The sequence below is a fragment of the Acanthaster planci genome, linkage group LG01 (assembly GCF_054643075.1).
Source record: "Acanthaster planci isolate LZ-2023a linkage group LG01, COTS_SCS, whole genome shotgun sequence".
NCBI lineage: Eukaryota > Metazoa > Echinodermata > Asteroidea > Valvatida > Acanthasteridae > Acanthaster > Acanthaster planci.
This window is the reverse complement of record NC_141777.1, coordinates 24,148,343-24,176,063: the sequence shown is the minus strand read 5'-3', so window position 1 is coordinate 24,176,063 and position 27,721 is coordinate 24,148,343. Positions and strand designations below refer to the sequence as shown.

Below are 27,721 nucleotides of genomic sequence, written 5' to 3'. Positions count from 1 at the left end.
TTCCGTGAACATTATAAATCATTTTATTGAATAAACTGTACAAATAACAAACGTCAGCGCAGACATTAATCAAAATAATACTGTTGTCAGAGATGAAGTTGATTTCTACTTATAGTCTACCATGCATGGAAAGCTTGAATTGCGTGTACTGGGCTTCCCCACGAGAAATAAAACTGATGAAATATTAAATGTCCCCACAAAAATGAAAGAACTTTGGACCACGGGACTGGTTCCAAAAGTAAGTGTACGCCCGTATTCATAACTTAAATACACAGCATATACAAACATGCCCCTGTTAGGCGATCAATTATCATTCGACTATCTATTGTGCGTGAAGAGCATACAATTCTTTCGGTTACTGCCTGCCTATGTACAGAAGTAAAAGATCCTGAAAATCTGACCAATAATAACCCCTGGCACTAGGCTGCTGGTTTCCTTCTCTGTGGAATCCACAGAATTTAACAATGAGCAATATATTGTTGGAAATTGCTTCAAGGTACCTTGGCGGAACAAAAAATCAGCGGTTATCTGTAAATCAGCAGGTTACAGAGTCACTATTGAAGAATTCAGCTAATCAGTTCGTAGAAAATATTTCAATGGGCAGGATATATTTCAGTGGAAAACGAAACGCATGTATTTCAAACGGGGTTGAGGTGGTTGCTGACTTTCGCTGCCTCTGTGTGGTCATTTCGAAAGTCCGAGTTTGTCTTTTTATATCAGATTTCTGATGATATGCTCCTGTACTATTTAATGTCGTACCCCTAAGACGTAAGATGTATCATTCAACTGTGACTAACTTTGTACTCCAGAATAACAATGGGGGCATGCTGCAGGTATTTTCTAGAAGAAGATGATGTTTGTGATGTTTAATTTGGTTCTACTGTGTAATAAATTACAGCTTTATTAACCAGTCAAAAAAATGAGAGTACATGGTATGCGTGGATCGCTGAAACACTTCAGTAAAAATTTACTAGCTTCAAATTTTTAACAAAATGGCAACACAAAACGTAGCACTGTGATCCAAATATTATGAATGAACTCCACCTAAACTTTTCCATTTAGCTAAGATTTACAGCCCCAAAGTCATAGCCCTTGACCCCTACCATAACAACACCATGCGGGGTCACAATATACATGTATTGCATAAGAACTGGAAAAAATCCTTTTGTGTTACAACTACAGGCAGTTTTAATTTGATGGGAGGGGGCTTTAATTAACACCCAAGACCCTGCAGATTTACAACAAGAATATAATATCAAATCAGTGCTCTGAAATATGTGATTGCCGAGCTTTCGGCAACTGAGTACATGTACCTTCTTCAGGGCAAGCAGATTCAGATTTATACTGACTTCAAGGGGTTCCAATTTAACACTGACTATATATGTGCAACCAACTAATTACTGCCAACAAAATGGGTTTAAACTTTGAACCTGAAATTCTATCTCTCTTCCCTGTGTAACTTGAAAGTTTATTCCATCCACGTAAACAAAAAGATGATGCCTAAGTTATGGTTCAGAAATTCATCTCTTCTGTGATAAAAAAAATCTTGGTCAAACTCTGTTTTAACAGAATACATACAGTCCTCCCCACATGCATATTTATATATATAAATTATACACAAAAATTGTACAGTGACAAATTAGGTATGTATAAGTCTGACGTCAACAACCAAACATATACAGTGATTCTGAAAAAAAAAGATTCCAAGGAAACTTACTTCGGGATTCTACACACTGCCTGTCAATTTCACAATATGATTGCTACATCGATACACAGCTTCCCTTGAGCTCACAACAATGATATACCATTTCGTCATCGGTCAACACCTGTAACTGTTAGACAGCAACCAATATCCTTGGCACAGATATCACCATTTCAAATGGACAAAAGCCTTAACTTGAACCCAAGTTTGTGAGAAAAATATTAATCCTTTGCCTGAAGTATATGAAATAATATTCGACTCAATATGACTTCTCATGCAGCCTTCACTACTTCAGACAATTCTTTTGTGACTGGGTACCCGGAATAGAATAATTTGATGTCCTGATTCTAAGCTTAAAAATGGGTTATCTGGGTAGAAGACACATTATTAACCCAAAAACCAGAACGAAGAGATGAAGGGTGAATAGCCTGAACAACTTTTTTTCCACTGAGAGGAGTACAAGGACATCACTTCTGTGTCACATCAAAGAGGTCATGATGTGATGTGTATTGCGCTAGGCCTACTACGAACTTAACACGTGACAGTGTTACGGCAGTTCACTATTACGCACACATGCATACCCATGAGTTGTCTGTAGGTTGTGTGTAAACATTCAGTATCTTTCAGTATCTTATTTCACAAACATAATGCATTAGGGTTGGATTTCATTTTCTGTGATATACTATCACAGAGTTTGCTCATTTGTTCCAAAACCTGCACTAACCAAGTACTTTTTGTAAATGATTCATGTTTTTCATGATTGCAAGTTGTGTTTTCCACAAATCAGAATTTTGATAACAGGCTGATCTGACTTTTTGTCTCGCTCACAACTCAAAGCCACATATGATGCCGATAATCAGATTATAATGCCATCTTGTGGCAAAGTTAATGTGATCATCAATACTACACAACATCAACAACACCACAAGGCTGATTTGCATACGTGAATGTACTCAATAAGCCATTTGTGAGTTAAATTTGAATAAAATCTGGTACACTGAGTTATCTGATTGCACACAAACATAACAATTACAATTCCCCAGACTAAATACACTGTTGCTATACCTCGTGATTCGGGGTAAGCTTTCACGTGGTGACCGCCATCTCTGAAATGGACTGGTTCCTTTGTGCCCTTCTTATGTATAGAGAACAGTGTATTGTTGCAAGGCGTCTCTTATGTAACTAAGGAAAAGCTTGCCCCGAATCACGAGGTGTAGCAACAGTAGTTTTAGTATGGAGAATTCAAGTTGTTTTGTTCACGTAAATTTAAAGAACTTAGTGTACCAGATTTGGGTCAAAGTTAACTTGCAAAAGGCTTACTGTACAGACCTCTCCAGAGCCCTACATTTAGTACTTACATGTAGCTTTCACACAGTCACACAACATGACACACACCTCACGTCAGCGTGCATGCGCTTCTGCCATGTCTGGACAATACCAAGAATGATTTTCCCTATAGTGAAATTCGAACAGCAGAATTAGAAGCTATTACTGCGGTGGCACAACGCTCGCGAACAGGTGGTACGCGTGCGTTACATGCCTCTTCGACCAACAGGGTGTCGTGATTTGCCAGATGGACGCACGCGTCAGGCTGAAGAATGTGCGTGTGAGTGCGGTGCCACCCCAGTTATGGCGTCTTATCAGAATAGTCTATATACCTATGGGCTGGTTTGTTTCACCAAATCTGGATCTTGACCAGTGATCCCAACGTAGATTCGCATCATCTACTATGCGGGTCTTGGTGTTCGTAAACCAACGATGGATCACTGATCGTGATCCAGATCCGTGTGAAACAAACATGGCCCAACTTGGACAACTTCTTTGAAAAACGTGAAACCCAAATGAGGATGTGATTACAGACCCAATGTTTTTTTTATTTTGGGGCAGATGAATACAGTTTGCCAGAGTTCAATGATACAGCATCCGGCATACTCACTCCTTCAGTGTAATAAATACAAGTTGGAAGAACGCTTTAATTAAACTCCAGCTCTCGGGGCTAGTAAAACATAAACAACAAATGTTTGCAACAGCAATTAAATTTTAATTTAAAATACATACATGACAAGAAAGGCCAGGTGAATTAGAAATTCAAAATATATCAATTGTGTAACACGGAACAAATCTTGATAAAGATGCAAACGCATTTCACTGGCAGATTGCCAAAATTCCACACATACAAATGTAAGAAATAATTTTTGTTATCAGTTCATCATTAAACACCTAACTGTTACTTGTTTCTATGGGTTTGGTGAGATCTTGTTACCATTCATACAGAAGCTGCACACTTCCAGTTAATTGGCTTATTTCTCAATATAATCAAAACCGATCCCTTTCAGTCACTTCAGGGAGTGGGGGTAATGTAAAGGTCTGGTCCTATTGACTTTAATGAACCATGGGCATTGTCATGAAAATGCCTCAGAAATGACCTCCCTCTACTGTTGATAGTTTGTAAGTCGGCTGTGTTCCAAGCTTTGTTAGTGCTGACCTGTTGAGGAGAGTCAACAGTCAGTTTGGAGTTTGGAGTACTGGTGCACCTTCAAATCTTGAATTCCATATACATGTATCAAAGTATGCAGTCGCTGTGTCGAGTGATTTTGAGCAAACACAAGAAACCACTGGATGTGGGTTTTGAAACGTTCAGACATGTCAGGTGCCTTTGTGCCATTTAAGTATGGCAAAGATGCACTGCACTGCACTTGAAAAAATAGCATACCAAAGCTTGTTGAAAACACTCAAGCCAGATATCAATTCACTATCTGAAGGCAAACACAGCAAGGTTGTCCATGCTGTGCTAGACTTGGAACAATTGATAAACAATCTCATCAGTAGTGTGCAGCTCTCAAGGATCCATCACAGAGATTTCATGGTCATTCTTGCTGTGATGCAGGTTACTGTTATTTCAAACACTTTACAGGGGTTTCCCTTTCATTTGTACTAATTCAATAGATGTTTCAATGCTGATTACCTTCGGCCCAGGGTTTCATCTAGGATTACAATATCTGCCTGTCCATTCTCATAAATGTTAAAACCTGGCAGTCCCCTCCCAGCAAACTGTCACCCCACTGGTGCTATCAGAAAATATATTTCCAATGTGCTGAATGCTTCGATTGGAATAAAGATTCATTTACCAGTGTTAAAGATCTATGAAATAACTGGGGGTTTGTAACTTTGGTAGAAGCAAAAAGTGCCTGTCCTAAATACTTTCTGCACTTTCCCACGACAGGCAGACAGGTGGCTTGATGCAATTCTGTTTTGGCTAGTGTCCTGCATGCACAAGACACTTGATACAGGTGGTAAGTCACATTATCTCTGTGTACATTCATGGTGGTTACAAATTTCTGCCATCATTTGGACTTCCCCACAATCAGCTTGCAGGCTACAATTGGCGTGAAACTACAGAGTTTTTTGTCTTTGATCCATTTTACTCTCATCCACAGTCAAAAATGAATGGACAAACAGTTACTTTCATTCTTGACTGAATATTAAAGGTGCTTTTATATAACAAAAGGGGAAAAAATGGTGCCGCTCCATTTACACCGTGCATAATGATCCAACTGTAGGAGTGATTATAGTATTTTAAGCTCAAGTGATGGCAAAAATCACCATTAACCCTAACCCTCCTCAATCCTTCACCTGTTGGAGGACTGAGGAGTGTTAGGGTTAAAGAAATGCTGCAAGCAAGGCAGCAACTACTACAAGCCCCCTTTTAACCACCAAATGTTGTGTCAGATTGGGAACAACTCTGAATCTCTGTCATTGAGCCTTTGGTGTATTACGACAAGGCAAGACTACGATACCAAACCATCTGGGTGGAGATTTCCTTGTCTACTTCTTCTTCTTATCCTGTTTTTTCTTTTGACTCATGGCCTGCTTGTAGATTGGCCCAAAAATCTGTTCAAAGTAAAAGCAAACAATGCACAGAGAAATGAATGACTTCAAGAGTGTGACAGTCTTCAGGGAAGTCAAATTAGACGGTCTTCTACTCTTAACCCTGCCCCTTCTGTCATCCCACAAAGTCCCCAAACCCGAAGGATCTGGACAACCTGATGCCCCTCGAAGTAACAGAGCAAACTGCAAGGATTTGACACTAAATTCTTGGGGGGGTAAAGAAGTTTGCAGGATTCACGAAAATTCCGAACAAAAATGTTCTTTTTAAGAACCACACGTACTCACAAAAGATATATTTTGGATGGTGCTAGCGCAAACCTGAGGAATGTTCAGTGAGCCGTACCAAGCAATGAAAGACTTGCTAAATTGATTGACAAAAAGTGCATGACAAATTGATTGACACAAAAATATAATGAACTTTTATGAAACAAGTGTATGAAGTCAGTAAGTTTTAAGTATTGCATGATTGCTCCTCCGACCTCAGGAAAAAAGGAACTTAGTCAATACTTATGACACTTCAAAACAAAAAGAGATGATGTCAAATAAGGGAAATCACTGAACTGCTTCACAATTCAATTTGTGAATCCAATGATAACCAGACAATTAATTGGAGCGCAAGTTATTCTGAAAATTAATTTGAAGGGCATTTCGTTTTTTAATTATGTTCTGATGGAGGTTGTTTTATTGAGATGTTACCAGAAACTGTCAAACTCTGTCACCAGGGTAACCATTATCCTTGTCTTGACTGTATTCTACATGCACACCAGATACAAGTATGTACATGTAGGTGTGCCTAAATGTGCATACAGCTGTACACTATTTTTTACAATTATAATGGTGACCTTATAACAGGACCCCTCTTCACCAAAATGATGCAGAGAATTCCTGAACACAATGTATTTCGAGGAGTGTTGGAAAACACCAACAAAAAATTTCAATTACTTAAAAAATGTCTTTGCTTGACTGCTCTTTGCTATACAATTCCCTGCTGTGGAAATGAAATAGCAATTACAATATCAAAGAAAAGATTGAAAAAAAAAGAAGAATTGAGCGTAGACAAATTATACAGTAGCAATGCCTTGAGTAAAGTCACTTACCAACAAACAAAATTGAAAGATAAAAAAAACTTTAATATACATGTAATGCTGAATCACGCACAACAATTCCAAGATGTATTTTTTTGGTGCGTCATAGAAATGATAATTTTTAATGGGCAAATACTAAAGATCTGTGCATTCCTTTATGGGCAGATATCATGGGTTTGTTCATTCTTTCATGGGCAGATACCATGGGTTTGTTTGTTCCTTTATGGGCAGATACCATGGATTTGTGCATTCTTTCATGGGCAGATACCATGGGTTTGTTCATTCCTTTATGGGCAGATATCATGGGTTTGTTCATTCCTTTATGGGCAGATACCATGGGTTTGTTCATTCTTTCATGGGCAGATACCATGGGTTTGTTTGTTCCTTTATGGGCAGATACCATGGATTTGTGCATTCTTTCATGGGCAGATATCATGGGTTTGTTCATTCTTTCATGGGCAGATACCATGGGTTTGTTCATTCCTTTATGGGCAGATACCATGGGTTTGTTCATTCCTTTATGGGCAGATACCATGGGTTTGTTCATTCCTTTATGGGCAGATACCATGGATTTGTGCATTCTTTCATGGGCAGATACCATGGGTTTGTTCATTCTTTCATGGGCAGATACCATGGGTTTGTTCATTCCTTTATGGGCAGATACCATGGATTTGTGCATTCTTTCATGGGCAGATACCATGGGTTTGTTCATTCCTTTATGGGCAGATACCATGGATTTGTGCATTCTTTCATGGGCAGATACCATGGGTTTGTTCATTCCTTTATGGGCAGATACCATGGATTTGTGCATTCTTTCATGGGCAGATACCATGGGTTTGTTCATTCCTTTATGGGCAGATACCATGGGTTTGTTCATTCCTTTATGGGCAGATACCATGGGTTTGTTCATTCCTTTATGGGCAGATACCATGGGTTTGTTCATTCCTTTATGGGCAGATACCATGGGTTTGTTCATTCCTTTATGGGCAGATACCATGGATTTGTGCATTCTTTCATGGGCAGATACCATGGGTTTGTTCATTCCTTTATGGGCAGATACCATGGGTTTGTGCATTCTTTCATGGGCAGATACCATGGGTTTGTGAATTTTTTTGTGGAAAGTTAGAAATTCCTCATTGTTCTATGGACAAGCTGTTTGGTGCATGCACGTGACATGTCCATACTTAGGACCTGCATTAACACTTCCTGCACTGAATCCATTATCCTGAATCAAATGAAATGCCTACCTGCACCCAGACGAACTCTGCGCCGCTGTCGATGTACACCCCAACCTCGCTATATTTTCCGCTGTAACGGATGTAGGCCCAGACTGTGACGCACACCAGTGCCAGACCCAGCAGTGTGTTGGCCATGTTGGCCATGGAATAGAGTCCAACGAGTCCGAAGAGGCCAGAGAGGATGTACATGACCAGCATGGTGACCACCAGCGTGATGGGGGTGCGAGCCACGTTGAAAAGGTTCTTGCTGTCATTGTGCTTGAGGTACTGCTCGTAGGTTTCGTCCAAGTCGGCCATGAGTCCGTCGCAGTATGGTTGGCTGAACTCCTCCCCGCCCATCTTGCGGGTTTCGTTGAACTGGGCCAGGGCCGCTGCTTTGATCCGCTCATGGTGCTTCTCCAACTCCTCTGGGCTCAGGTAGGGCTTCTCTCCACCACAAACCTGTCAAAATCACACGACCACAGCTGCTTAAAATGATGTCAGCTTACATCAAAACCTTAACATTCAGCCACAGGAGTGGAATTCAAAGACAGTAGCCAGTGCAGAAAACTTAACACAGTAAACGTCTGCCCAGGATATTTTAGGCGCAGAATTTGGACACTGACGTACACTTCCAGCAGGCCAGTGGAAGGTTTTTTAGTGGGCTTTGTGCATCAGCGGCATATACGCCAAAACTATGCATTCAAATAGAAATTGGTCACATATGCTCAGCATGCCTTGAGCCAAACCGGCATGAACCTGTAGGTCCACAAGATGAGTTCCCACCAGGGCCACCAAAGGACTGTTATCATTTAAAAGCAGGCCCTCTCTTGTTCCCACCCTAAAAGGACAGGTGTCAAAAAGTAAATGCATTACAATTTAAAGCAATCTACATGTGCAAAAACTACTTTTCAAACTCTGCTAAAAGGCCCAAAAGACTGTACTGTCAGCGACGGGTTCCCAGCCGATTTAAGCTGAGCTTACTGAGCTCAAAAGTTATGTGACTTTGGGCTTTACACCTAAAGAAACTACGCATCTGAATCTGGTCAGCGATACAACCATTGGCATCTTAATTTCAACTTTGGATCAGTGCATGACCTTTGACACCCTGGGCAAATGGGAGTGACAATGTGCTCACCTCTTCTATCTCTTTGACATACTTGTCCTTAGCACTAGCCACAGCTGCCAGGTTGTTGGCTTCGGCAGTTGCCTAAGTGAAAAAAAAGTAACCAAATTCACAAGAGGCCATGACTGAAGCAAGAAGCCTTTGATAAAAGGCTAGTATCTCAAATACAGAGGAAAAGTTAGTATATCAAGCCATAATGCTGGGTGGAGTCAGGTTGGCAAATCGGTACTTCCCTTGCCTTCCACTTCTGTGAGCTGGGTTCAAACCTAGGGTGAGGAATCCTTAGTTCCATTTACCAGACAAGAACTAGTATGAAATCAACTAAAACCAAAATTTGTGGAAGGTGCAGGATGATATGAACTTACATGTAACATGGTTTTGGGCTCAGGTAGCTCGTTCCCTTGATAAATCTTCATATAAGCCTACAAACACAAAAAAGATATATTAATGAACATAGAGAAAGGAAAGGGCTAGGACTACAAAAAGTTGGTGGGAGATTCTATGGTATCCACTCTTTCATGGCTACAGATGGAACACAGAAGGCCACTACCACTCACTCACAGAAGCACGTCAGTTCTGAGCCAATTTAGTTCATTAGGCCAGTGTTTATGTTCGGTTTTCTTGGCATGAAATGACAGAGAATATATTTCTTCTTCCTTAGTTGGTTGGACAGAGGCAAGTAGGGGTTGCCCAACGCCACAACCGACGGCCAGTGGCAGGATTCTAACCCTTGACCCTCTGGTCAGGAGCCACAAACCTTCACCACTAGGCCACACTCCCCTTTCTACATACATGTACCTTGAAGTACTCTAAAAGTGCTCGGCAAGTGACTTTGGTGCCGTTGATCTCTTTCATTAGAAGGTTCTCTCTGGACAGGAGCAGAGGAGCTAGATAGTGCAGTTGTTCTTTGAACTCTGCATCAATGTCTACACAGACACAAAAGGTTATACAGAGACATGAATGGCATACAATTTTTCAATTTCTATGCTATTGTGAAGCTACATACTAGGGCCTAGGAAAGGCAGATTTCTTGGTTTTTAGAAAACATAGACTTGTTTGGGCTGAAGAGACACAGGCGAGAGCCAGGGACGAGATGATTCTGAGAAAATTGGGCCTACAGTTCACACAAACTGCTCATTTTTTCGCGACAAGTCACCCCAAATTAAACATTTCCCTCTGACGTGCTCAAAACAAACGCAAATAAGGGTGTAAACTCTTAATGACCAGAAAACCAAAACCCTATGTTAACCCTCCTTTGGTTTTACAGCACAAATGCCCACAGTCACTGGTGAGCATGTAGTTTCTATAGGGAACTCAAACATGCACAGGTTCAGTGTGTACACAGTAGATTGCCAGTACAAAATGACCCAGGGTCTTTTGTGCAGTCCTCTTCACTGCATTTGGTTTACTGGACAATTATGCACATGAAACAGTGAAGCACAGTTGTTGGGCAGCACAAAAGTGCAATCTGATATTCCTGTGAGGGACTGTTGGTGCAGCGCACAACACAACTCAGCTGTGCATCTTTGAGCTGTTCACCAAGTGACCCAAAGAGTGACTTCAGCATAGGAGGGTTAAATTGAAAGAAAACTTCATAGATGTATTCATAATGAATGTCTTTACTTGCATGCTAAGTATCACCCTTTAGAAATTGCTGTATAAGTGCTGGCTTTAATAAAATTTCAACTCTCTACTTATGCCTGGCTTTACAAAACAGAAAAGTTCCCATACCTATCTCAGTCTGATCTCCAGAATCCATACCCTCAGAAATGTAGACACATAAATGTACTGACATCAGATTTTATGTAATCCTTTCCCCTCACAAACTTAACAAACAAAACGATTTCTAGCTTGTCACTGCAGGCCAGCAACCCACTGCACCCATGAGACTGATCCTGGGGACTCACCGGACAACCGCCCGTCAAATTTGGGATTCCTCGCCACGGCCATGCCCGGGTGTGGCATCAGGAAACAGCCGATCTTCTCAAAGCAGGAGTGGATGTGACGACGGACCTGCAGCAACTCCTCGTGCTTGTTCCCACATTGCTGGGGGAACGAAAAAGAGCAAAGAGATAACCAAACCAAACTACTTTCGACAATCATAAAGGCATGCAGGGGCAGGGAGCACATTCCACTTCGCATGCAAGCCCAACAGCCTTGTTTTAAGACTACTGACGAGAGCTATGCGCATACATGTATGCAGTGCACGACTGTCATTGAACATGAGAGGCAAAGAGGTGAAATAAATGCACTCAAGTTGGTGTTTTCTTTTCTGGCCTTTTTCTTTTGTGCCAGAAGGGGAAAAAAAAAGGAAAAATGGATTTTCAGGAATTTTCTTTATAAAGAAATGGAAATCCAGATAAAACCAGAAAAGTGGCATCTCTGACTCATGTAGACGGAAAGCAGAACAATCACTTTACCTTGATTCGTTTTTCTAAAACTTGATTTCCACCTTGCTCGCCGTAGTTATACTCGTAAGGATAACTCCAATCTCGTACAAGGAACATTAAAGACTAGAAACCAAAAGGGAACAAAATTATCCCATAAGTTTATTTAGTTTAAACAAAGACATGGCGCCACACACTGTCATAACTTATTTCATTTACAAAAAAAGAGCCAGGCTGTCATTTGTGTGATTTTGTTGACATTACTGCAATAAGATAAATCCAGGCTATAACTTACACCTGGGAGTTGAATATCCATGCGATTAAAAAGACGGTAAATCCTACGACGACTTCAGAGCACGACATTGTGAAAACACTACTCAAAATACACAACAAATCTGCTATTTGGCTTACACTTTGTGCACATACACATCACAGATCTCTACACTTATTGCCCTTTTGGTGATTCCCTGCGCTTATCCAAAATATTGCGAATTTAAGTCTCAGACTCAGCACAAATTTAACTCTATTGGATGCTTCTAGACAAGATGAGGGGTTATGAAAAAGCAACGCTGTAAAACAAAGTTTCCTGTGGTTGCTTGCATTATGTTTATACATGTAGCTAGCCTCCTATAATGGGAAGTGATTTACTGCAATTGTGTCACAGACTACCCCATGCACACTCTGCAGGGAACTTAGTAACATGCAATTTGACAACAAAGAGCCATAATATGCCTGGACCGAGCTTTGGCCCTGTGGCCATCTGTGAAAGTTCACACATACAGTCCACATGCAGTATTTAGTGTCATGTGGCCTTCTGTTGAATTCATGACCTAAATATGATTAAGTTGGCAATGGAACCAGGTCAGACACTCAACTGAGCTTGAAGTTTAGCCCAGGCTGTATTCTGCTCATGTAAGGACTGCCAGTGTTTGTGATCTTTCTGATCATTTGCTCTACAAAATAACTCATGAATATTCGTACCTTTGCATATGAACAAATGTAATAAACCATTATTAAGTACATGTAGGGTTTCAGCTGTCAGCTCCCAGTTACCAACTAGTGAAGTATTTACATATTTGGGCTATAATCCTGTGTATTTGGCATGAAAAAGCTGGCCATTATTTGAAAGTTGCCAGCAGAAATCCGGCAAAGGTCTCTTTCAAAGAAAATGTATTTGTCCAAATGACATCCAATTTAAAATAGTCTATTATATAAATGAATTGGCCTGAAACCTGGAAATGTACAATGTACATACATGTACACCCAGTGATGAGACTTTTGGACAAAACCAGCATCCGAATGCCACGACCGGCTGAAAAAAAAATACATGTACCTGTACCAATGGACGTTGCCCTGAGCTGAAGTGCACCCTGATAGGCAAAGACACAGGTTGGTGGGAAATTTCTGAACTGAGCTAATGCACACGTCTAGTACACAAGCGAAGACAATACATTCGAACATAAATTGGCTTTGTGCGCTTGGTGTGCGCTGTGCCAAATGTGTATAAACCTGCACGCTTACGCGGTGAGTGCCCACCAAAAGGACCATCATTTCCATGTAAAAACATGCCCACTCTTGTTTTGCTTGGAGCGGATTGGCAACAGTTACTTCCTCTAGCTGTGTGCTGCTCCCAGCTGAATCCAGATGACTGGACACGAAGTCTTCTTTCTGTTACACACAAATCTGGGCAAGCAGGTCTTGGGTCACAGGTCTAGTACCCACCTGGAATGGCTTGTCACTGCTGTTCTCCATGGCCAGGCGACCATACTCTGTGAAGAGCTGTAGATGTTGCAGGTCATCCTCTTGTATATTCTGGCTCAAGTTATACACCTAAAAGAACAAATGGAGGGGGATGAAATGTCGAGGATGGTTTCTCAAACTGTGAGACGTAAAGGTGCCTGAGTGCAGCCAGTAACACACTGTCCTTTACAAATGAATAGTACCGATCACAATAAATGTACATGTATGTAGTGGGCATGGCAAATACTGTGCAGCATAAAAACAAGAGACCTGGATTTAACATACATTTATCACTCGTTTGATGTAAGGCTATGTCTTGAAGTGTTAGCTTTATATGAAAAGTTGCTGCAGCCACTAGCCAGACTTTGGCTCAGCCTATTATCAGCAGAAGGCCCTATTCAGTTTTACATTCCCTCGTTCAAAGAGTTATCACACTCTTTTATGCACCCTGCAAACAGCACCTGCTCACCAGCAAAGCAGAGAGAGATTAGACAGGTTCATCTGAGAGCTTGCCAAACAAATGGAGACCATACATTCCAATATCAACTGGTCATTTGAGATCAGTGTATCCTGTGCTACGTGCGCATAAACGTGGGACACACGTGGTGAGTTCCCATCATGCTACATGCACTTGTATGTAAACGCATGCAGTCTTTTGCTCTCCCATGGAACAGATTGATATGATTTCTCCGTGGATATCAGCGATTATAGTACAAGTTTTATATAGTATATAGTATTATATAGCGATTATAATATAGTATGTACATGTAGTGGGCTCCTATGCCGTTTTGTACCAACAATGTACATTTTAACACACATGTACATCACTGATTTTGATGTAAGGTGATGTCAAATGTTTCGGCTGTGACCAGCAGTAACACGTGCAGGTATCTATAGAAAGACAAGGCCACTTGACAGACTATAGGTTGAGGTTATTATGCGCACCAGGTGTCACAAAGAGTAGATTACAAATTCTCCATCACACTATTGCTCCCCTACTACAGACAAAAACTCTGCCCACATTGAATGCACTCAGTGATTCACACCAAAAGTCTGGGAAGGCTAACATATGAACGGTTACCACCATACACGTACCTGAACAGAGCTTGTCATGGTGCTGAGAGCAAAGACGGTGGCGCAGTCCTTGACAGTAGACTCACTGTCAAATGCTCCTTGGGTGTCCATTAACATAACGGCAACCTGAAGACAGAAAACAGTGAGCACAGTTAGGGGAGAGCTTGCAAACTTGAACTGCTCTTGTACCATTGCAGCTGGTCTTTTGGGGCACTGGTGCTGTTCAGTTCAAGGGATAACTGCAAGTACAGTCGTACCCAATTTTGATTAAAGATCATTTGTTAACTGGGCAAGTACAAGCTTTACCAAGTAAATGCCGCGGAGGAACTGATATTACATCACACTGAAAATGACACTGATCGCTACACGTGTCTCAACAGTGAAAATACCACATACAAAATAACAGCATGTGCCATTCATGGCAAGTTCAATCAGCACTAAATTGTCAACCAGCGGTCAATTTCGACAGGTACCCTACACGTATGCGTGTACATGTAATATAATGTTATAACAGGTGCCCAGCATAATTAACCAGTGGTTAACATGTGGCCACTGATAGAACTTGCCCTATGGTGAACAAGAAATTTTAACTGTCACATGCATTCAAGTATACGTACATTTAATGTATCACAGGCCAAGTTCAATGGGCAACCATTCATCAACCACTGGTCAATTCTCTCTAGTAATCACCATTGCATAAATTACATCCTGAGTACCAGATAAAAATTGACCCATGGTCACTGATCTAACTTGGGCAGTTCTGTTCAACCGCCATCATTTATCTAGTATAGGCATACAACTGAAACTCACAGGTTTCATTTCTAAAGATGTCCGAAATCTGGTCAGAGCAAAGCAGCAACATGTACAAAATACATGTACTGTCCCAAATCAATGGTAGCCACTTTTGGCTGACCAAGACCACAATAGTGTAGTAGCTTGAGCTGCATATGCACATTCATACCGTACATGTCTATTTACTTCTCATACTGCCCTACTTGCCAAAGCTCTCCACCTTTAGTTTCCTCTCGCTCTCCAGAGTCATTTTCAAATTATACAGTTAGTGTAGAAACCAAATGAAACTGCTCATGTCACATGTGATCACAATTTTTTTTGCCAGAAGGAAAATACGTGTAGAGTGTTTTTGGGCAATGGTGTCTCATCTTGAAACTCTTATTAACTTCTTGAAACTGAAGCCTGAAACCAAATCCAGAGAAGAAACCATCCGATCCAACCTCCTCTTCCCCGTACCACAAAGGGGTGTAGCGACGGGGGAATGCCCCCAATAATTAATTCCATGCAGCAAATACAGCTTTGGTCGGCAAATGAATCCAAATTAATATATAAACAACATACACTAGCTGGCCGTTGGCATTTCCCCTGAAGCATGCATGTACATGTACTGTGGATCACTTTGTGAATTTTACAAAGGTTAGGGATCAAGTTACAAGTCAGCAAATTGACTCTAGTACATGCCCCTAAAAGAAAATGCCTTCCCTACACCATTGGTAACACACAGCAAGGTCTGGTACCTGTTCTCCATTGGGTCCGGGGCACAGAAATACTTTGCTCCATATCCATATACCGGTGGTTTCCCTCTCTGATCCGCCCCGCCAGGAAAAACCATCCAAGGGCTGGTCCTCCCTTCCCAGCCAATCAGGGACACCCTGCCATCCAAACAGGACAGACAAAAAATTGATGATAATACTACAGCAATTCTTTGAAGAGATATCGATAATCCTTGCATCATCCAACTTTTTCTTCCTCGTCCAACCTTATACCTGAACTTTCAGTATTACTGTGTGGTTTGGATGACCATGGAAAGAAAATTCACAGGCTCACACTTGAACTTTCCACTCTATTCTTTCACTTACGGTACTTCAACATGAAAAACCACTCTAGAATGCAATGTGCAAATAAAATTGCCTGACCTTAAGCCCATTTTTTATGAGCAATTTGGAACAAAACAATGAAGCTTATGGTGACTTACTGCTTGGGTTGTTTTGCCTACATGCAATGTACACGTATGCCAACTGATCTACTGAAAGTTGAAGTTTTTGTTGTCCACTAAAATGTCACATTTACCGGTCTTTCAGAATACTTGGAGATGTAATATTTCATTTTCTTAAAAAACTGGGAAAACAAAAACTGCTGTATACATGTACATGTAGTACCGTAGTACAAAGCATATTATGTCATGTAGGGCCTACAGTGTACAGGTGTATGCATGTCAATGCGATGTGCGGCGGTTGAGGGTGTTGCAAGAAATTCCAAGCAAAATAGTCAATTCATTTACACGTACTTGCTTTTACTCTTTTCTACATGGCATTGGAATTGCTCAAACCATACATGTACATGTATAACTGGTCCATTGTCTTGCTGTTACACATGTACGGTACTTACAAGGATGACATCGCACATATTTAAACACAGAACTGGTAGAATATTTTTCAAAACTATGACAGTGTGGTTAAAGATTTTGTTTATTCACCTGTACCCTCTGAAGAATGGAAACCTTTATTTCCACAAATTGGATTTTAATTAATCAAATAGAAGAGCGTCACTGTATGGATTGATTAATCAAATAGCTGTATTACCCTTGGGGGCCTAGGGTTTACAACATACACTATCCTTCTTCAGAGCACCATCTGCTGTGCACTGCACATGAGCAAGTACACCTACACAGACATACAGTACATGTACACTGTACATCAAGAAACATTACATCAAGGCAAATATGGTTTCCATCCCCGGTGGCAAGAGATTCCTCAGGAATTCAACGCCGTGGGGACACCCATCAAACCTGATGCTTTCACTCTGCTGTTGATTTACTCTTGATTTGCTCTCAAGCTTTGGAGACATGTGTATGGTACATGTGCAGTATATCCCACACTCACGACATTTAGCCTCTCAACAGGAAAGCCAGCATTAATGGAGGTTCATTATCCTTTACATGTACGTTGTAGGTAACACAAGCAAGGTTCACCAAATGCAATTCATGTCTTTCCTTTATGCATAGGTGTGGATGGCAATGAATGGTTTCCGCACTTGTCCTGCCAAACGCATGACTACATATATGATAATACTATTGTACGTAAAGTGAATGTACATGTACATGCATGTAGAGTACGGTAAGTGAGATTGTCATGTACATGAGGTATTACATGCATAGATATCTCTGAACTGTGCCTGTGCTGTTTCATATTTTACAAAACTGTCTCAAGTGGAAAACATTTACAGCCCTTAAGGCACTCCACACAAAGAATATTCTGCTTTCCATGGATAAAGCCAATGTACCAGTACACATTATAGTACATGTCCACAGTAAACTAGACCACTTCATGATAACTGAAGAAAACTAGTTTTTGAATGCACCACAACTGAAAGCGGTTGATCTACATGTACAGGTACTCCATAAGTTCCATTCACTTCATCTTGGTAAAGTCCAAATAACATTTAAAAAAAATTTCTACCACCAGAATGTTTGCACTCGTAAACTCTGTAGTGTGTTATACCACTCAAAAACATGCACAATGTACAAGTATACTTTTGACTGTGCAGTATAACTACTGAATATCCATGCGATACTCCCGCAGCCAATCAAGAGAGAGCATTCCGGAGTAAGGTTTGATGACATACATGTACCAACATGTACCTGTCTACCAAGGAAATGAAGGGACGGAATTTGATACATTAAAAGTAAGAGTAAAGCACAATGAGTGATAGTGCAGTGTTACCCCCCCCCGGTAGTTTTTCAAAGTACCGTACTTACATCTATGACACAAACCTGTTTGGTAAGGTATCTCAGCAAGAAGTCCAGCAGGAATGACTTGCCCTTGCGGAAGGCCCCAGCCACTGACAGCACACACACCTTCTTGTCTCGTATTCTCTGGTCCAGAAGGATTTGGGCCAGGAGATCTTCGTTCAGTTCAAAACCATGCCCGTCGGACGTGGTGACTATCTGGAGCGGCTCACCAAATGTGTCTGGTATCGGCGGCATGGTTGGTGGATGGACCTGCAACAAGCGAGACAAACATCGAGCCACTTGTTCATGGTATTACTTCTGGCCGAATATTTCAATTTAGGAAAAAGCAAAATATAGCTGAATACATCCTCTCAGTCTGGCAAGAAATGCTCGAGTTGGACTGGCACTGTACAGACTTTCATCGCCTTCCACCTCTGTGGCCCGGCTTCAAATCCTTCCAAGGTTAACATACATACTGTACATGTGCCATTACATCGATTGCATTTTCAGTCCTAGCATAATTCTACTATTCACACTAATTTTGCTGTAGTGATTTCTCCACCTCTATTATTGGACATTTCTTCATTTTCTGTTCTCTACTGTTTGTTCAGGCTTGTGAGTTACCATGCACAGTGCCACAGCTGCCTTTAAAGAGCCCAAGGTTTTGAGATGCTGATGGCAGCAGACATACCAGTCCTTTTTACAGCATTGTGCGCACTCAGAACAACCCCTGCATGCTCAGACCAATTCCCGCATGCTCAGAACAACGCAGGCATGCTCAGAACAATGCCTGAATGCTCAGAACAATGCCCGCATGCTCAGAACAATGCAGGCATGCTCAGAACAATGCCCACATGCTTAGAACAATACAGGCATGCTCAGAACAATGCCCGCATGCTCAGAACACCCCCGCATGCTCAGAACCGGTATGTTTGCCACTACCAAGCATCTCAAAGTCTCTCACTGGTCAACCTTCAACCCCTCAGTGTGTGTGAAATTGAGTCGATATTAACTTACACATACACTGTAATGGTAACAATATTTTCAGAATGATGCATCAAATTTCGAGCCTACCACTTTGGTTCCAGTGGTAAAAGCCATGTGTATTTGCAACACAGATGTCAGGTGGCACTCAGTAAATAAAGGACACACATTTCTCCCTTACATTTCTAATACTGAATCAAAATCAAATTAAAAATACTCATGTAGTCTACATGTGCTTGTACTGCATATGGGGAGTTTTTGTATACATGCCTCCAGAAAGATGTTCAATTACATATACTGTAGATGTGAATGGCGCTTTTACCAAATACAATTATGAACTGATCACGAGTGCCAGGCTCCCAGCCAATAAAATCAAGAGTATACTGGACGCTGTGGAAGAGATTATAATGAGAAGAGTGTTCTGCACCATCTGTTCTTCTTAACATGCTTGAAAATTAATGGCAATGAATCAAGTGCTCCTATGGAATATCCACAAAGCAGGGCAAACTGATATATTCCTTTCATTCAGACCAAAACTTTTAAGATATGTCTGAACCGGGTATGACTGGCATCAGGATTATTTCACCAACTTATCCCAGTATTTTGCCAGCAACTGATAAATGTTTATCAGTCTAGACTGATACTTGGCTGACAGATGAATAATGAATTATGAAACATGCTATATGTGGCAAGGGGGGAGGGGGGCTGTGTGAAGCTGAATTCCAGTAGCATTATACATGTAAACATGACCCCTGGAACCTAGGCCATTTGCTGAGCCATCCTTCTATGAATTCCATCACTGCCATTATGTGTGCAGTTCCCTAGTGGGCAGGCACGTTCACCTATCGGTATCATGCACCCGGTACACGTACCTGTACCCGTATTAGTACAAGCTGCTCAGTGTGACATGCAACCACACTACGAATGCCTCCAAATGTACGTACGTGATTGCCTGAGTGATGAAAGGAATGGGTAGTTCACTGGGAACATCATCTACAGTTATACATGAGCATGTCATTTACTAACCATTGCATCTGTAAGGAAGGATTACAATATAAATGTACCCTATTACTTTACCTTAACCTATCGGTATGGACAGACAGACGAGGAAGCACACATGCATGTACTGCTGACAAGTGTGAGACAAGGGCAAGATGCTTATATTAAAAGAGCACTTCAGAATATTTACGTATATTTCTAAAAAAAAAAATAGGGTTTTGAGTTTTTTGCAAAGACTGGTAAAGATTTAATAGAATTCTAAGTGATTCCAATACTGTATACCGGTACCTTGGTGAATAACATTATTTTAGATATTGACGTTCTGTTAAACTGGAAGTACAAGTTTCCTTTTGAGCTACTTCATGTTCTGTAATCATGGATGGTTGATGTCAACGTAAAACAGGCTTTAAGACAAGGAGGGAGCACATGTACATGTAGGTCATGCCTTAATTTGTACATAAACTTCGCTAGATTCAGGTACATGTACATGTACATGTAGGTCACGTGCAAACAGTACATTCATGTCAACATCAAACAAATGCTACATGCAACAAACCTTTTACGTTTTTATTAAATCATTTGTATACAAAATGTTTTGTACAGTCTTTTAAGGTGCACAACCTGTACATGTAAACTACATGTGCTGGTATGTACATGTACCAGTAGGCATAAAATTAGGCACAGATATGGAACATGTATACATGTACACGTGTACTTGCAATCATGCCCACTGATATGTCCTTGTACATGATATGTACCCGGTACTGAAAAAGCTCACATGAGCAGTTCGTGAAAATTCCGAGCATGTCACTCCACGTTTAGTTTCAAACATATGTTACATGTACAGGTGTCTAAATGTTTGGACAAGATCATTAATACTGGTTTTCGAAACTGCCTGTATACATGGCAGATGCATACCGCATTCAGTTGCATGAGTTCATTTACGTACAATATATACAGTACATGTACCAGTTGCCATTATCAGAAAAAAAGATCCTGGTTTTTCTTATCTTTTCTAATTAAGGGTTGATGCTAACAGCCTACAGTTAACTGGAATGTGCATTATGCTACATGTTTGTATGACAATGAAGGTGCCTTCTGGTAATCAATTACAATGTACGTCTTCAAAAAGTACATGTTCACAAAGATTAAGGAGTTTGCCTTTTTGAAATCCACTGAGAGTTGAAGTGCACCCTCACTAATGACATACCTGTACATGTACCAGTATGTACATGTAGGTGGTGGAAGACAGGCTGGTGGGAAGTTTGTCAACTGGGCTCAACCAGGCATCCTGGCGCGCACAGGAAGACTGTTCATACGAACAGAAATTGGTTTGTGCACGTTCCACACATTCTGCTCAAAATACGCACAAACTTGTGTGCACACATACGGTAAGGTGAGCTCCCAAAATAGCAATGTCCTGGAGATGAAAAAACTGCACTTTCCCTTGTTTTTGCTTGGAGCAGATAACATGATTTAAGGATTGAAACAGGTTACAAGATCTGTAAAGGTGCACATGTACATTATGTCAAGTATCTTAAAACTTGTCGTTCGTCAATAACATTATTTTGCAATATGTCGACTTGAAAGCCTAAGGTCAGGTGTCCTTATTGAATGGAACGAAAAAGCTGAGGCCCTCAAACACTTGAGGGTTACCCTGGAACCTGTCCACTGGAATTTGGCTGCCTCAGTGCAAAATTACGAAACTGATAATGTGCTTTTTCCTCTCATTATTATTCTCTCTGACTTCATAGAAAACATCATGGTCATACAGTGTATGTATATGTACTCAGTTGTTCTCTAGCATGTACATGTACATGTACATACCAATTTGTCTTTGAAGGTCCCTGGAAGGTTCAGTCTTGAATGTGCCCACATGCTCAGTTATGGGCTCCCCGCACAAGACTCCTGCGACAGCTAGAGCAACAATGGAGGGACTAGGAACAGTTTCCTGACATCCATTTTTACACAAAATGAGAGACAGCAAAGAGTAGATGGCCGTACGTCCTGGCTAGGTACATGGTACATGTAAGGTGTCCTCTCAATCATCGTCTACAGATTCTCACATACAGTACTTTGTTTAAGGTCATAATTTTGATTTCAACTGAGCTCAAGCAAAATGAAATCTGTTGTAGACATAGAGCTATATAAACTAGAGTGCTAACTTGTCTTTCTTTGCGCGGAGAAAATTTGACCCATCCTGGGCGCAGACATTTTGGACCCATGTGTGTACTTGTAGAACATTCAAAATCAGATATCGGATAATGTATTCTAAATGCAACGTACAAGTGCAACATGTGCACATGTCTGTGCGTCTGTTGAATGAGATGCACACGTACAGAGCAGTGGCACATGTTTCTTTACATCCGTAGCGGATTATTTTAAAACGAATGTTTCCCTAACATTCGACCAAGGTTGTCTGCTGTTGCAAATTGTATGCATTCCTTTTGATGGCTGTCTTTCAATGAATTTAAGTTCAGCTATTTAATTTAGGCAGTGTTAAGTGAGTTCACGCCTCTTGAGATCCGATTAAAAACGTCATGGCAAAATTCACACATACGCGCACGCATTTGTGTGTTCTGGCGCAGAGCAAAATGAAACGCTCATTTACTGAGGTGCATTCAGGTCATTTACGTATCGGCTTGGTTGACCTATCGTTTTAGAATGCAGATACATGTATGCAAATGGCCATACAAAAGCTGTACAAAATTTCAATCTTTCCTGTAGGTTTGTGCACAAAAATGGATGCGCCCCGCAGGCATCACTTTGTACATAATCAGCACTCTAGTACATGTACATGTAGCCCGTGGTTGTAGGTTTATTGAAGAACAGTTGCTGGCCATGTCAGCCCTATCAGTGCAGTTGTATGCCAACGTACCTGCACTGAATATGTTCAAACTCATGAGACAGTCAGGTGCTCTGTGCTCAAATAACCTTGAAATACTGAGCTGGCTCATCAGGGTAAATGTATACAGTGCATGCCACTGAAATGCATGCAAATTAATACACCTGTACATGTGCATGTGTGCTTTGTCTTCTTAGCCAAGTTCATTGCAAGCTAAGAATGGCATGGGCACATCAGACCTTTCCAGAGCTGAGGGTCATGGCACAAGGCTCGCTTGGCATCACAGCACTAGTAATTGCCTGATGTAATTTTTCTTCCCCCTTAATGCGTGCACTGGATGCGATCACCGCATATGCCAAAAAGTCAATCAAGTTGAGTGATCAATTCTAGACAAAGACCACAGCTTTACTTGCCCTTTTACATCATCTTTTACAGGTGTGAAGAATAGGTGATCAAATGATGGCAGTCAGGTTTGACCAATTTCTTACACGACCAACTGATAATGAAGTGGATTGAGCAATAGACCATATTCGTGGCGTCCTCAATTTTAGTCATATTCCCCAACGTAGTGTATTTATTGGAAAATGTTAAAGTCAAAGAACCAGACTATATTCTACGATTTCATTCCGACCCCCACAATCACCTGGTACTCTCCCATTAAGGCTTTAAAATTTATACTGTACGTTCAGGAATACGGCTGAAATTGGCGACGCTGCAAATACGGTCTGTTGTGCCCAGCACGTGTATTTGATGAAACAATCTTTCCCACATACAGGTACATGTACAAGATCTAAAACATGCATGAACAAACATGCATGAACAAACATGCATGAACAAACATGCATGAACAAACATGCATGAACAAACATGCATGAACAAACATGCATGAACAAACATGCATGAACAAACATGCATGAACAAACATGCATGAACAAACATGCACGTTTGGAGACCTACAGTAGGTACGATATTGTCAGATGTGAATGGTCATTGATGAAATTGGTTTTGTTTACCCATCTCCAGGTAACTTTTCCTAAATATTAGCATTGAGTATTTCTCAGGGTGGTTTCAAGGAATTATTCTTCCATAAATTATCGAACGTGATAGGATGGCCTAATGTAAAATCCCCAAAGGCGACCACGCAAGGATTCTGGAAGCTCGCTGTGTGACCTTGTACATGTACCTGTACTTTTAGGCTCCAATCTTCTACAGCTCTACTAGTACATGTATGTTTAGATTGTCATTGTGTGTATTCAACAGATGGAATTCAAACCTAATGTGGTTCTGAATTTTCCCCCTAAAATCCCACAGAGCAATGGATAACAAAAACATACAAATCTTACACTTTAACCGCCGGGAGGCGGCTAGACACGCCGTAAAAATTGAGATCCTCAGCCCGCTTTTCAGCTATTATTCTTGGCCCACGCTCAAGCAAACACGGTGAAAGAAGGCAGACCCTGGCTCTTGTATATATGGTAATTGGTCTTTGTGCATAGCCCAGAAATGAAAAAACCCAATTTACATCATAATCACCAGCTTCACAATAGTCCCCACTTTGAAAAGAGGCAACGGGAGCGTGGAAGGGTGAGTAGAGCTGCATGCCACCGATCAATCATCCTTTTCACCGTGTACATGTAATTCAAAGCGTGCAGAGCACGCAGGGTCAAAAACCGAGAATTTGCGGTTTGGCAGGTGGCCTTTGTGGCCAAGCGAGGCTTTCGGGAAAAAATTCCCGTCGTTAACCCCTTCCTGCTGGGTGGAATTTGCACTTACGCGGGATGCGTTCCCACGGGATTTCAAGATTTTCCGTTTTCAAAATTCTTCAAAATTTCATAACTTCATTTACTGGATGCTTACACCCACACGAATGACTGTATGGTGGCTACTCTAATCTGACAGGCAACCTCCACTGATGCTCGAGTATTGCAGCCAGGCCTGCTGCCCAGTAAAGATAGCCCAGATTGTGCGGTGTTGCGTAATTTCCTTTGTTCCCGAAATTGGCCCAGTGCATTGCTGAATGGCAGTGGAATCTCTTCATGTGCAGCCAGGTCAGCATGCAGCAAGGGAAATACTGCATTGCTCATCGCTGGAGTGCCGGAGCACTTTTGTCCTCGCTGATAATCCGCGGGCACTGAATGCTGCAAACAGTGGTACACTGTTTCAAAACAAGGACGGATTACCTCCGCTAACGCCAGCTGAAAAATGATGGCAATTCCTAGCAGCTTGGTTTTTTGTTCTGAGTACGGTGTTTTGTTACGTCCAGATCCTTTGTCCGATTCAAGCATCCCAGCTATAAAACCAAACGTACAAACCCAACATACCCAATACCGGGAACCCCGGCACCGATTGGTTAATGTTGGATTTGATTGAAACGTGAGATGAAAATTGATATTTTGGATTTTTTTGAGTCAAAAAATTTGTAATCTGCTGATCTGACTCAGTGATTGAACTACATGTATGCCATCATTGCTGGCCATGCGTACATGTAGGTCTATCTGTTCAATGACATTGGCAAAATTTTTCTAGTACATGCATGCTTTGTTGTTTGAAATTAAATCACTGTTCCTCCGGACATGCTGGATAATCACACATACATGTAAATCTACACTCATGTAAAATGGGAAAGAGTTCCGTAATGAATACAGACACACTTGACACCCAGCACAAATCCAATGAAACTGGTCTGAAAAACGGTGTTTTCTACATGAATACCTCAATATTTTCCCTACTAAATTCAGAAATTTGACTACTGCAAGGTCAAGTTATTGCTGTCAGGTGGTTAATAGGTGGCTGTAGGGAAAAATTAGCGTACGAGTCGTGACCGACATGGCCAAAGATCGTAAGTTAGGCCTACAGTACAGCACCCCATAGTGGCACTATCACACACCGGTACAGCACCTCAACGGACGCTATACAATCTTCGGTTACGGCACAGCACACAACTTGGTACACTTTAATACCAATAAGACACCAACAGCCAACACACCCTGGTAAGTTGTACTATTAAGCAAAAACAGGCATGACAGGCCGACATGGCAGGGCCATGGGCTCCACATGAACATGATCAAATTTAATTCATCATGTTACTGTAGGCCTATATTCTTCAAGCATTGAAAAGCATTGTCTAATTCTATTCTAGTACACTAATAGTAATATTTGTACTTCAGCTGCAGTTCTACAACTACGACAATTTGCTGCACAACTGTACCGGATGTTATTCATACTCGGGCCTGTGTATTATACATGACTACATCATGTGATACAGTGCCAATGTACATGTACATGTACGGCCTATATACGTAAACGTACGTGTAGGCCTATGCATTGTCACCTGTCCTGCCTAGTCACTTGCGCCACAATTTTGAAGGTGCAAATTCATGGATACAATTTATCTAACTATCCTAAGTTTCAAACCAACTACGTTATCAAAATTATTTGTGGCACCTTTCCACAAAATTATGCTTTACACATTCTAAACAGTCACACTGCATTTTGAAAAATAAAAAATAAATTGGCTCACTTGATTTCAACGACGCTCGCTTGTGATGAGTTGCGATCATTTCTAAGCCTAAGATTTTTAAATCAAAACTATAGAGGGCGCTAATTCTTAATTCCGGTTCCAGCTAGCTCAATGAAGCTGTACGCCGTTGCAGAAAGATTACATCACGGATCACAAAACCCCGAAAGTTGGCCACAACCACACATGTAGTGTAAAAAAATAAAACGATCTGATCAATAAGCAAAATTTCACACGTGTTATAGATAAGCCTAGCTCCACCATTCTGATTGCACAATATGCTTCATTAAAAATACCACAATCAAGCAAGATTTATTCTGGAAACCCCGTTTACTAATAAACGTCCTCTATCGCGCCTTTAAGAAATCAAGACTTGAGGTTGCAGATCAATAATTACTAGTAAGCTGCTATAGACAATGATAAATACTACTACTTGCAAGAAAAGTAAAAGTGCTCACAAAATTCTCAAGCGTTTAAGAAACGCGTCAAACTTAAGCTCATTTCCTCATCATATATATTTTTTCTTTCAATTTTGGTGAGTGATTTTCGAACGAAGATGAGATCCTAGAAAGCAATGAAGCCCTTTGCCTTTTGAAACCGATGCCCTTTGCCTTTTGAAACTGATGCCTTCACACCGATGTAATCCATTTGGAAGGCTCGTTTGGTCAAAATGTCATAGGCCTAAGCCTTTTCATACAAGCCGGCAGTCCTGTTGGTGGCCTGCACCTTTTTCGTTTCGTCTTTCCAAACCCTACAGCTCCCACGGGCCAGAAAATGCTGTAACAGCGGAATAAATTTTTGCATCATGGAAATCGTGAGTTGGACCATGTGCATTCAGATTATATAGGGCCTATTTTTATCGGCCTAAAGTTATGAATAACTGTACATCATACAAGTCGCCAGGTGGCGCATTTTAAGTGCTGCGCATCGCCTAAAACGTGTAGACGCTTGCGATTTGCAAATATCACCCCCAATTTAAAAGAAAAAGTTAAATGACTCATAACATTTAGTTAACTGAGACATGATGATCTATTTCTTTTTACACAACATCAAAGAGTGGACTGGCCTGGAGTTTACTGATTCTCAGAGTGCAGTGGAGGATCAATGATTGAAAGAGATAGAGAGACCTTCTTAGTGGTCATGGGATACAGAGATAGATGCGGCGTGACCGAACTCACATGTAGAATGGGATACGCTACAACAGAGACGCGATAAAGTAACTTAGCAGACTTTGATGAATCCCAACATCTATTACCCATATCAGCACCAACAAAAACACATAGATCGACAACTTGCAGTACAAAACAATTAAATTAACCCTTGGGAGGACGGATGTCTAAACATTCTTTTATTCATATATATAGGCCTAAAGGCTGGAGCTTACCAAAACTACATAATTGTCGATACGCCAACTC

At 41.0% G+C, this 27,721-nt stretch overlaps 2 protein-coding genes across 3 annotated transcripts in view; one reads left to right on the top strand and one right to left on the bottom strand.

Annotated features, from left to right (window-relative positions):
- On the bottom strand, nt 1–26,367 carry LOC147800578 (atlastin-2-like). 2 transcript variants are annotated; one of them, XM_087140233.1, is made up of 12 exons: nt 26,310–26,367; nt 17,989–18,231; nt 15,749–15,883; nt 14,241–14,345; nt 13,128–13,235; nt 11,439–11,531; nt 10,926–11,064; nt 9,817–9,944; nt 9,384–9,440; nt 9,031–9,102; nt 7,923–8,354; nt 1–5,593 (listed from the first exon to the last, which is right to left on the bottom strand). In XM_087140233.1, the coding sequence occupies exons 2-12, from the start codon at nt 18,214–18,216 to the stop codon at nt 5,528–5,530; spliced, it is 1,563 nt and encodes a 520-aa protein (XP_086996359.1). In that variant the 5' UTR covers nt 18,217–18,231; nt 26,310–26,367; the 3' UTR covers nt 1–5,527. The 2 variants fall into 2 exon arrangements, with proteins under 2 accessions (XP_086996359.1, XP_086996364.1); XM_087140238.1 differs by having other exon boundaries at nt 18,004–18,231.
- Nucleotides 1–27,721, top strand: part of LOC147800575 (E3 ubiquitin-protein ligase SIAH1-like) — a 97,163-nt gene that overhangs the window by 1,790 nt on the left and 67,652 nt on the right. The window lies entirely within an intron of this gene.